The sequence below is a fragment of the Gossypium hirsutum genome, unplaced genomic scaffold (assembly GCF_007990345.1).
Source record: "Gossypium hirsutum isolate 1008001.06 unplaced genomic scaffold, Gossypium_hirsutum_v2.1 scaffold_275, whole genome shotgun sequence".
NCBI lineage: Eukaryota > Viridiplantae > Streptophyta > Magnoliopsida > Malvales > Malvaceae > Gossypium > Gossypium hirsutum.
In genome coordinates, this window is record NW_024402927.1 from 1 (window position 1) to 12,500 (window position 12,500).

General features: G+C 35.0%; 1 protein-coding gene and 2 non-coding genes across 3 annotated transcripts in view; 2 read left to right on the forward strand and 1 right to left on the reverse strand.

Annotated features, from left to right (window-relative positions):
* Nucleotides 1-213: 213 nt before the first annotated feature.
* TRNAR-UCU (transfer RNA arginine (anticodon UCU)) lies at nucleotides 214-285 on the reverse strand. The gene has a single exon. It is a non-coding gene; the product is annotated as a tRNA-Arg (tRNA).
* Nucleotides 286-2,238: 1,953 nt separating this feature from the next.
* TRNAS-GCU (transfer RNA serine (anticodon GCU)) lies at nucleotides 2,239-2,326 on the forward strand. The gene has a single exon. It is a non-coding gene; the product is annotated as a tRNA-Ser (tRNA).
* Nucleotides 2,327-6,629: 4,303 nt separating this feature from the next.
* The window catches only part of LOC107949870 (uncharacterized), an 8,763-nt gene continuing 2,892 nt past the window's right edge, over nucleotides 6,630-12,500 (forward strand). The window contains exons 1-7 of the mRNA XM_041110399.1: nucleotides 6,630-6,680; nucleotides 6,927-7,223; nucleotides 9,045-9,685; nucleotides 9,869-10,578; nucleotides 10,755-11,457; nucleotides 11,656-12,026; nucleotides 12,107-12,500. The exon at nucleotides 12,107-12,500 is cut by the window's right edge and continues 9 nt beyond it. Coding sequence (XP_040966333.1) covers nucleotides 6,630-6,680; nucleotides 6,927-7,223; nucleotides 9,045-9,685; nucleotides 9,869-10,578; nucleotides 10,755-11,457; nucleotides 11,656-12,026; nucleotides 12,107-12,500 — 3,167 coding nt within the window. The remainder of the gene's footprint in view (nucleotides 6,681-6,926; nucleotides 7,224-9,044; nucleotides 9,686-9,868; nucleotides 10,579-10,754; nucleotides 11,458-11,655; nucleotides 12,027-12,106) is intronic.

A 12,500-nucleotide genomic window follows, 5' to 3' on the forward strand; every position in this document is an offset into this window, starting at 1 on the left:
AAGTAAGGAAATTTCTCGTTGAGTTACGTACTTACTTAAAAACGAATAAACCTCAGTTCCAAGAAATCATATCTTCTACCAAGACATTCACTGAGGAAGCGGAAACGCTTTTGAAAGACGCTATTCAGGACCAAATGGAACGTTTTCGACTTCAGGAACAATTATAAATAGAAAATTCTAACTTAATGGAATATAGAGAAATCGATTCAAAATTGCGTCCAATAGGATTTGAACCTATACCAAAGGTTTAGAAGACCTCTGTCCTATCCATTAGACAATGGACGCTTTTCATTACGATTTTTTGACATTTTGACTTTTTTTCTCTTGTTCGGTTTTTTCTTTTCTCTTGGTTGTTTTTTCTTTTCTCTTGGTTGGAAAAACTAAAGAACATGTGAAAAATTGTATTGTTAGGAATTGCGGATTTATTAATTCAATTCAATGATGCTAATGCATCGTTGAATTGAATTAATAAATATTCAAATAGATAGAATAGATAGAATTCGAATATCGAGCGGGTAGCGGGAATCGAACCCGCATCGTTAGCTTGGAAGGCTAGGGGTTATAGTCGACGTTGATTCATTATTTTTAGCGTCTCTAATTCAAAACCGAACATGAAATTTTGGTTTCATTCGGCTCCTTTATGGAAGATGGATAAATAAAAAAAAAGAAATAAATAAAATATAAATAAGATAAAGATAAGGCAGGAACGAAATGAAATAAGAATTTGGCCCATAACATCTATGTTAGCTTTTCTGTCTGAATGCATTCAAAACAATTCGCTTTCTAGATGATCCTTCTAGAAGAATGGGATTAGAATAGAACAATTTTTCTAGTTACTTCGTTCTCTATTTCTATTTGAGAAAATCCTTAGGAAAAGCATTTTGTTTCCGCCGAGCTAAAACAAGATGTAAATGTCTCTAGTAAACCAAAGTTATCGTTTAATAGCTATTTTGCTTCAATCTATCCCATCAAAAAAATTGAAGATTTAGTTACGATTAGAAATACACTTTTATATCTTTATCCATGGATCTTTTCCTCATACTTATTCAATTGGAAGTATTGATCCAATTGAAAAAAAAAATTTATGTTTCGTAATTTCATAATCCAATTTTTCAATTTTTAGTTAGAATATAATTTTTAAATTATATTTATATTTAATTGGCCCTTGGATCCAAATCACGAGAATGTATATTCTTCCTCAAATCTTTCGTTGAGAGGTAAAGGATTAAATCCTTTTAAGAAATAAAGTTTTTGCTCGGAATATGAATCAAACCGAGGGACCCCTTAACTCTTAGGGGGATTAATAGAACGAATCACACTTTTACCACTAAACTATACCCGCTACAATGCGATTATTGTATTTATTGTATATTTATTGTATATAAATATAAAGGGACCCTTTGTCAAACAGGGGAATTGGGCGTAATCAAGATAGGATTACAAGATAGGAGCCTAAAAAATCCTGAAAATTAGGGCCTTGCCACCTTTTGACCTTTTGTCAGAAGACTTGTGTTATAGGATTTTTGATAGACAGGATTCGACAAAAGGACTTAGTCATAACATAAATAACATAAAAATGGATTGTGCAAAAATCCATAGTTTTTTTTTTATTATTTATTCTAGTTATTCTAGTAAAATAAAAAATAAATGGAAATAAAAAGAAATAGGAAGAAAGAAAAAGAATAGAAATAATATTTTGATTCTATATCATAGGAACGGAAATAGGACTTCTTCCGCTTCTGATTGTTGATTCAATGCAATAACAAGATTTTTTTGTTACAACAAGCCAGATCGCAGAATCATAGAAAAAATGAGTTATTTGAGTTGAAAATAAAAAAATGAGCCCGGCCGGGTACTGCCCAGGCCGGTCCGTGGAAATTGGAAATTTAAAAGTCCCTTTTGCGCGAAATCAAAGCGATATTCTTTCTTTTTTTGTTATTTGAGATATTTCTTTAGAGCCATTGTTTTATTTAAAAATATAAATGATATAGAATATAATATAAATGAAATGGAATTACTGATAAAAGTTCTATATCTCTATAGAAAAGTTGGATATAGCTATATAATCAATCTATCTAATAATAATCAAATTTAGAATCTATATATCTATGGATTAATAATACTCTATATAGATAAATAATAATCTATATAACATAATCTATATAACAAAGTAAAAAGGGCTTTTTTCAAGCCTTTCTTTTTGCGTGCTGTAACATAGTAATTATCTTTTCTCAATTAGGAGAGATGGCTGAGTGGACTAAAGCGTCGGATTGCTAATCCGTTGTGCGAGTTATTCGTACCGAGGGTTCGAATCCCTCTCTTTCCGTTTCGGTTTTTGGTAGTGGAATAGATCAAATCCTAATACCATTTCTAAAAATGAAGCAAGGAACTCTCCCTTTTTTATTCTTCGCGTCCAGGATTACGTCCCGGATCATTAGATAGGAATCCGAAGATGAAGAGAGAAACAAAGAATATTACTACGGTGTAAACAAAGAGTTTAAGAGTAAGCATTACACAATCTCCAAGAGCATTTTTTTGGAAAAAGAAGAGAATAGATTCCCCGTTTTTATACCACATATCCTATTTTGTTTTGATTTTGACACCAAGAAATAAAGTGATTTCTAGAATTTCTAGAAATCCAAAAGAATTTTCAGAAATTCACTTGTAATAAGAGTTGAGTTTTTCATTACAAAAAAAATTCTTTCATACCAACAATTATGTGGCGGACTCTAATCTAAATAGGGTTCTTCGGCGAAAAGGGTCAGAATGAGGAAATGGGATGATCCCGATTTATCAGGGCTATCCAAGAATTTCAATCTTTGAATTGAGGGTTCGTTCATAGTGTAAGACTTATCTGATCTTTTCAATTGTTAGAATTTTTTTTTTCTTGAATCACTCATGAATTTTTCTAGGACAGTATTAAGGATCTCATCGAAAACTTACAGCAGCTTGCCAAACAAAGGCTAAGAGAAAAAAGAGAACAGGTATTACTGGCATAAAATCTACGATTGGATTCAAAAAAGCATAGGCCTCGGGCAATTTGGCGAATAAAAAACTACTCGAAAAAAGGGCAGAATTAAAACAGATACAGATCAAATTAAAGATATTAAGCATAACAAAATTTTGTTCTTGGAGATAATTTTGATTGAGTTATTAATATGTTTTTTGATATAAGGAAAAAAATGAAGAAAGGAAAATAAGGCAGACTAAACAATACTTCTTTGAACTCACCCAATCAAAAAGCCTTCAATTCTTACAAGAGAATAGAAGAAATCATACTTTCATACAATATCTTAATTGAATTCTATGTAATGATCAATAAATTCGATTTAATTCTCTATCCATACGTGCAAAAATCGTAACAAGAATCTATTCCATAGCTATAGCTATTTGGAACTGGAATTGACGAACAAGGAATACCATATTAGTGTTTAGTAGTTTCAAATAGAAATCTAAATGGGGCGTGGCCAAGTGGTAAGGCAACGGGTTTTGGTCCCGCTATGCGGAGGTTCGAATCCTTCCGTCCCAGAGCATACTCTATTTATATATCAGAATAACCATATCCAAATTGCTCTTTTTTTGTTTTTAATAACCTTCTTTCTAACAGTCAAGTATTGGAGAAAATGTGATTCTTGCTTTTGATTTTTAATGATTTCTTAAGATTGGCACTCGAACAACTGTGAGATTGCTGGATCTATTCTACCGAGTTATTTGATCTATCGGGTTATTTGAAGATGCACGGTAGATTCAAAAAGATTAGTTTATTTGTGTTATTTATAATATTCGTGATATTATTAGTATTTTCGTAATATTATTATTAATGATATTCTTTATTTTGATTTTTTTTTTATTAGAATCGAAAAGTTTAATTAGAATAGAAAAGTATAATAAAAGTTTAAAAAAATCAAAAAATATTGCATTCAGACAATCATACAATATGGGGTAGTTTGAATTCTTATTGAGGCTTTTTCTTCCTAAATTATTTATTTATTTCATATAGCATATAGAAGGAAATTGATTTCATATAGAAAGTATAGATAGATTACTATGTATCGACTGAACCAATGACTATTCATGATTCCATAATTGAATCAATGCTCCAAACTAGAGGAATGTTATGGTAAAACTTCGTTTGAAACGATGTGGTAGAAAGCAACGTGCGACTTGAAGGACATGATCAGCTGTGGATGTCAAAACCCACCACTTTCCGTTATGTAGAAATGAAGGTGCTTTTTGCTCGACATCCTTTGTTCTATTATAATCCGTCTTTTTGTTGGGTTGTAATGTAAATAGTACAGGATGGAGCTCGAAGAGAAACATCCATTTTTCAGGGGCAAGGATCTAGGGTTAGTTAATGGAAATCAATAAGTTGGAACAACTTCGTAAGTCTATTTGTGATATAGAAATCGAAAGGATCCGATTCAAACTATTTTCAAATCAAAAAGAAAAGTTGTTGGAATTGGTAAAACTCTTTCGATCAAAAGTGTATCATGCGGGAATTAATCGTTCATATGATTCTTTGATAGAAAAAACAAAGAGAGAAAAAAGGGCATGTTGCTGCCATTTTTGAAATGATTTAATATCGCCGAAGTAATGTTTAAACCCAATGATTCAAGGCAAAGATAAAAGATCCTAGAACAAGGAAATACCCTTTTCCATTTTCTCAACAACTAGATTAAAACGAAGAATCGAAATAGATTCTAAGCGAGACAAACAAAAAAGGGGTTAGAGACCACTCAATAAAAGAATGCCTAAGGTTTTTTTTTGAGCATTTTGAGAGTTATTTGACTTGAGTTATGAGAGTACGAATGCTTTTTTCTTCTTTTTTTTTCGAAAAAAAAGACGAGGTTAAATGTCTAATTGATTTGCTGGTTTATGGATCTTTTTGACATGCTAATTCCATACATTATAATTCCATACATAGACATAACTTTAAATTAATCATTTTTTTCTCGAGCCGTACGAGGAGAAAACTTCTTATACGTTTCTAGGGGGGGGGGTATTATTTAACTACATCTATCCCAATGAGCCGTTTATCGAATCGTTGCAATTGATGTTCGATCCCGAAGAGAGGGAAGAGATCTTCGAAAAGTGGGTTTTTATGATCCGATAAATAATCAAACCTATTTAAATGTTCCCGCCATTCTCTATTTCCTTGAAAAAGGAGCTCAACCCACAGCAACTGTTCATGATATTTTAAAGAAGGCGGGGGTTTTTACAGAACTTACTCTTAATCAAACAAAATTCACTTAATGAAATCCAAAAAAGAGGGTGTGGATGATTCATATCTAGCTTTGTATAAATTTTTCTTTATTATTTCCTCCCCCCTCTTTTGGTCTATTCAGACTTTTTAAAAAATTTATTATTCGTATTTCTTATTCCTTTGCTACTATAGAATATTGCTACTATAAAATATAGAATACCGTGTTCTATAACAACAAAACCCGATTTTATTGAGCCAATTTTATTGAGAGAAAATAGAGAGAAAAAAGATCAAGTGAATAAATGAAGTAATTGCATTTAAACATTTACAAAACAACATAAAATAAGATAAAAAAAAAGATAAAATAACATATAACATATAAAAAGAGAAAATATTAATAATAATTAATAAAAAAATAAAAAAAATGAATTCTATTTTTTTCATTGTATTTTTTGTAGTCTTTTTTATATTCTTTATTCTTTTTTCAACTCTCAACATTTATATTCAAAATTTACAATCATATTGACAACAGTGTATCGAACAAATATAATTCGATCATAGATAAATAGATCCATTTATCCTCGTTTGGCACTTCACTTCATTCAAATAATGGGTTCTTTCTTTGAATTTGTTGTGATACAATAAGTTTTTTTTATTGTAATTGTATTGAAACAAAAAAAATGGATAACAATGGAATGAATAAGACAGGAGGCGGTCCGCAAATTTTCACTTATTCTATTTCTATGGTTTTATCTGAGAATTTCGTGTCTTTTTTTTATTCCAATTTTTGCTAATTTCGTGTTTTGATTGCCTAGTGCAATTCCATTTTTTTATTCCGATTGTATCTACATATTCTAATTTCGGTAGAGTACTCGGCTTTTAGTGCGACTAGCATCTTTTACACATTTGTATGAAGAAAGGGATTCGTTCAGACCATCGGTAGAGTTTGTAAGACCACGACTGATCCTGAAAGGAGGGGATGGAAAAAGAGCATGTCGTAGCAATGGAGAATTCTAAGAATCCTTTTTTTCCGGATCATTCCAAAAAAACCGTTTTTGAATTTTTGGTGCGGAACAAAAAAAATGAATTGAATTCAAAGTTGGGTCGAGTGAATAAATGGATAGAGCTCTACGGCCCCAATTATAGGGAAACAAAAAGGAACGAGCTTCTGTTCTCAATTTGAATGATTACCTGATCTAATTAAACGTTAAAAATAAATTAGTGCCTAATGTGGTAAAGGTTTTTCTCATGAGTAAATTATCGATTTTTTTATGAGTCCTAATTATTAGGCATTCCCTTTATGGGTTAGCCATGAATGTGTAAATTGATAAGAAAAGATATTTTTTCCAAATCAAAGAGCGATTGGGTTGAAAAATAAAGGATTTCGAACCGTCTTCTTATCCTATAACGAACATAAATCAATTAGATGGCAAAAGATAGGATAGAGAATCCGTTGATGAATCCGCCTGTCTCCGAGGTATCTATTCTTTTCTTACTATAATACCTTGTTTTGACTGTATCGCACTATGTATCATTTAATAACCGAATAGATCCCCTATCTTTGGTTCAAATCGAATTTGAAATGGAGGAATTTCAAGTATATTTAGAACTAAATAGATCCCGCCGACACGATTTCCTATACCCACTTATTTTTCGGGAGTATATTTATGCACTTGCTCATGAGCATGGTTTAAATAAATCGATGATTTTTTTTGAAAATCAGGGTTATGGTAATAAATTCAGTTCACTAATTGTGAAACGTTTAATTCTTCGAATGGATCAACAGAATCGTTTGATTAGTTCTGCTATGATTCCACCAAATCCGGTTTTGGCAAACCAGAGGTTATTTGTATTCTCGAAACCCACCACAATCAGATTTCTTGGCACTATTCCAACACTGGCTAGGTCCAATGTGGTAGGATTTGCCATCTCATTTGGAAACCACCGTGAAATACATGCTCACCAAAGGATGATGAAGTCCGAAATGCATAATATTTGCGAGAATCTCCTCAAATCACTGGTATGGCTATCGAAATGTGAGATCGGCATGTAGTTCCAGATCCAAGTGTAGTATCGGTCCTTAGCTATTGTTCTGAAAATGGCCGCTACCATTCTCGAAGAATTTTTACGGGATCCTATCTACCAAATTTTACTTCTGGTTCGAACGATAATCATTAAGTCCTCTTTTCGGACACATACAAGATACCGCCAACAGTCAGTAATTAGTGACCTATGAGACGCTTATAATTAGTTTCTTTCTCTTCTATCTCTCATCTATCTATCTATTTTTTATCTATCTATTTTTTCTTTAGTTATTCACTAGAGCAATTATGATCTGAAAGTCGATCCGGGGCAAGTGTTCGGATCTATTATGACATATCCATGAGGCGCTCAACGACCTTTTTAATCTTATAAACCTTTTTCGGACTTTACTTACATTGGTGCAAAACCCATTTTTTTGTGCAACCGGTGTAGTGTATTCATATCTAGACACATCCCATTGCACTGATCGGGGGCGTTCGTAGTGACTGAAGGGTCGAAGACCAAGAAGTGAATTATTTATCAGCCAAGCATTCTTCTTACGGCTAGATCCAATCTCTTGGTCCTGCGGAAAGGAAAAGAATTTCACGTTCTTCTTTCGGGAAGGGAGGATTAGGAAATCCTATTGATTGCAGCTTTCTCCGGACCTCCGGGAAAGCATGAAAAAAAGGCTCGAATGGTACGATCCCTCCGTCACCCAGAATGAAAGGGGCGATCTCGTAGTTCTTGGTCTATGAAGATACGTTGTTAGGTGCTCCATTTTATTTTCCCATTGAGGCCGAACCTAAACCTGTGCTCGAGAGATAGCTGTCCATACACTGATAAGGGATGTATGGATTATCGAGAAAGAGGAGCCGTGGTGGTCCCCCCCGGACCGCCCAGATCCCACAAGTGAATAGAAAGTTGGATCTACATTGGATCTCACCTGAATCGCCCCATCTATCCTCCTGAGGAGAAGTTTGGTTTCAAACCTCGGTTCGAAAAGGAAAAGTACGCCATGCTAATGTGCCTTGGATGATCCACATCTCAGGGTCAGGCGCTGATAAGCACATCGTATCATCTGGTATCCGAGCCTAGGGTTTGAATTGTTGTACTTTTCTTCTCCAACAAGAAAATTTCGAAATTCAAAACAAAAAATATATATATCAGTTTCGCAATTTCAAAAAACAAAAAAAAAAACAAAAAACAAAAAGAGAAAGAAAAATCAGATTCAAAAAAAAAGAGGAATTGAAATTCATCAAGTTTGGGAAAGAAAAGTGTGTTTTGTTATGTTGAAATGTTGAATAATGTTTAGTTTTGTACTCTGTAATTGCGAAGTGCTTGGATATCAACCGAAATGAACTATTCTTATTTGTTCGGTGCTAGGAACGTTGTAAAGCACTTCTTTGCAGTAAGAAACTAAATTATTTAAATTCCATCCTTTCCCCTTGTTTATTTTATTTTCTTATCCTTTTACTCTTTTCTTATCCTTTCCCTTTGTTTATTTATTTTTTCTCTCTAACCGTGTGTTTTTTCCTTATAGCCAACACAATTATAACAGGTTCTGAAATGTTGGATTAGTCCTTTAAAGAACTAAAAAAACGAGAAATTGTGAGGGAAAAGGCATTGAGCGTTGTGAGAACAGAAGGGGAGACAAAAAGAGTCATTCATTCAATCTCCCAAGTGAAACACGAGCGCTGAGTGCTATTTTTGAGTGCACAGTTCTTTGGAGTGAAAACTGAGAGGTTTTGAGAGTGTGCTGTGAGGACTTTTACTTTTGTTTAACTTAACTCATTATCTGTATTCTTGTGTGTTGCTTTAGATGACAGGAACAGAAGATCGTAGTCGTGGTGGAGATCAACCACCAGATTTGCAAATGCAAGCTATTACTCGCACCTTGCAACGTCTATTAGAAAATGCATTAGAGCCTATACACTCTCGTTTGGACAAGATTGAAGGGGGTGGTTCACAATCTGTCCATAATGAACATAATGATGAAAATGACATTGAACATTCACCAAGGATGAATCAACGACCAGGACGCACAGTTGACGATAATATTTCTAACATTAAAGTTGCCATACCTTCTTTTCAGGGACGTTCAGATCCAGATGCTTATCTGACGTGGGAAAGCAAGGTTGAACACGTTTTTGAGTGTTATAACTACTCAGAACAGAAAAAAGTTCGACTAGCAGCTATGGAGTTTGTTGACTATGCACTAGTATGGTGGGACCAATTACTGATTAGTCGACGACATACAGGTGAAGGTCTAATGAGAACATGGGAAGATATGAAGCGTATCATGCGGAGACGATTTGTTCCTTCTCACTATCATCAAGATTTATTTCAGAAATTACAAACCTTGAAACAGGGCAACAAGAGCGTTGAGGACTATTTCAAGGAGATGGAGATGTCCATGATGCGTGCAAACACAGTTGAGGACCGTGAGGCGACTATGGCTCGGTTTTTGGCAAGTTTAAATTCTAAAATAGCAAACATTGTTGAAATGCAACATTATGTTGAGTTGGATGACATGGTGCATATGGCGATCAAAATTGAGCGACAATAATGTAGAAAAGCTTCTAATCGAGGTAATACTCCATTTAAATCTTTTTCGAATCCTTTATATACCCCTAACAATACCAGGAAACAAGCACCACAACCGCCATTACGGATTCGAGAGCCAGGCGAATCCAGCAAACCAAAGCCTCCTATTGCTAATAATGGACGTGGCAAACAACCAATGGTGGCACCAGAACGATCAAGAGATATTCAGTGCTTTAAGTGCCTTGGTAGAGGACATGTTGCTAGCCAGTGTCCTAATCGGAGGGTTATGTTGATGCGAGAAGATGGAGAGATCGAGTCAGATTCTGAGGAAGAAGTACATGAACTCCCGACTAAAGAAGATGAAGAGAATGACCTAGAAGTTGCTGAATCTGGTCAAGTTATGGAGATCATGGTTGTCAAACGTAGTTTGAATGTGCAACAGGTGCAAGATGAGCAACAACGTGAGACTATCTTTCACACACGATGCAAGGTTCAAGATAAGGTATGTGTTGTGATTATTGATAGCGGTAGTTGTACTAATGTTGCTAGTTCAGTGATGGTTGACAGATTAGGTCTTAAGACGACAAAGCATCCGAATCCATACAAGTTGCAGTGGTTGAATGATGGTGGAGAACTTAAAGTGACGAAACAAGTGGTTGTACCGTTTTCAATTGGAAACTACAAGGACGAGGTCCTTTGTGATGTTGTGTCGATGGATGCTACTCACTTTCTTTTGGGGCGCCCTTGGCAGTATGACAAGAGGGCAATGCATGATGGTTTTACAAATCGATACTCTTTTATTCATGCAGGTAAGAAGATTACTTTGGCTCCTTTGACACCGAGTCAAGTAATTGAAGATTAAACAAGCTTGAAAAAGAGTAAGGAAGTTGCAAAGGAGAAGAAAAGATGAGTGTATATGCAAGCAGTCGAGAAATCAGGAAATGTCTTTCCTCTCACCAATCCTTGTTTATTTTAATGTTTAAAGATCATTGTTTATTGGCTGAGTTCCCTGCTGATTTGCTTGCATCGATTGTGTCCCTTTTGCAAGAGTTTGAGGATGTGTTTCCAAAAGAAACACCGAAGGGATTACCACCTCTTCGTGGCATTGAGCACCAGATTGATTTCATTCCAGGTGCTACCATTCCAAATCGACCAGCTTATCGTACTAACCCTGAAGAGACGAAAGAGCTTCAAAGGCAAGTTGCAGAATTGATGGACAAGGGTTATATTCGAGAAAGTCTGAGTCCATGTGCTGTTCCGGTGTTGTTAGTACCGAAGAAAGATGGGTCTTGGAGGATGTGCGTAGATTGTAGAGCTGTGAATCAAATTACAATTAAGTATCGTCATCCTATTCCTAGACTTGATGACATGTTGGACGAGCTTTGCGGAGCCGTCATCTTCTCCAAAATTGACTTGAAGAGTGGATATCGTCAGCTTCGCATGCGAGAAGGCGACGAATGGAAGACAGCCTTCAAAACAAAGCTAGGTTTGTATGAATGGTTAGTGATGCCTTTTGGTTTAAGTAATGCACCTAGTACTTTTATGCGACTAATGAATCATGTTCTGCGATCTTTTATTGGAAAGTTTTGTGTTGTGTACTTTGATGACATTTTAGTTTATAGCAAGACTTTGCAGGATCACGTAGAACATCTGAGAGCTGTATTGCAGACTTTGAGAGAAGAAAGATTGTATGGTAACGTAGAGAAATGTGTGTTTTGTACTGACAGACTTACATTTCTTGGTTATATTGTGAGTGCACAGGGTGTTGAAGTTGATCATGAGAAAATAAAGGCAATTTAGGAATGGCCACGACCAACATCGATTACTCAGGTTAGATCATTTCATGGTGTAGCTAGTTTTTATCGACGGTTTGTTCCTAACTTCAGTTCTATTACCGCACCCTTAACCGGAATTATTAAGAAGAATTCCAGCTTCTTGTGGGGTAAAGAACAAGAAGATGCCTTTCTAAAAATTAAGGATTGTTTGACAAAAGCACCAGTGTTAGCCTTACCTGACTTTGATAAAACTTTTGAAATTGAATGTGATGCTTCTGGAGTTGGTATAGGCGCAGTTTTAATACAGGAAAAGAGGCCCGTTGCATATTTTAGCGAGAAACTGAGTGGAGCAACATTGAATTATCCGGTTTATGATAAACAGATGTATGCACTGATTCGGACATTGGAGACATGGCAGCATTACTTGTTGCCTAAGGAGTTTGTGATCCACACTGACCACGAGGCTTTACGATATATCACAGGTCAGCATAAATTGAACAAAAGACATGCTAAATGGGTTGAATTCTTAGAATCTTTTCCTTATGTCATTCGATACAAAAAGGGAAAGATAATGTCGTTGCTGATGCATTATCACGTAGATATGTACTATTGAGTTATCTTGATTCACATTTGATTGGATTTGCATATATTCGAGAGTTATACTCTGATGATCATGATTTTTGCGATAAGTATAATGCTTGTGAGAAAGGTGCAGATGGAAAATTCTACAGGCATGATGGATATCTTTTCAAAGAAAATAGGATATGCATTCCACAGGGTTCAATGCGTGATATACTGATCCGTGAAGCACATGAAGGTGGATTGATGGGTCCTTTTGGGGTCACTAAAATGTTACGCACTTTAAAAGAGCATCTTTTCTGGCCTAAGATGCACCGGGATGTTGAACGCTACTGTGAACGTTGTGTGACATGTAAGAAAGTAAAAATCGAAGGTTT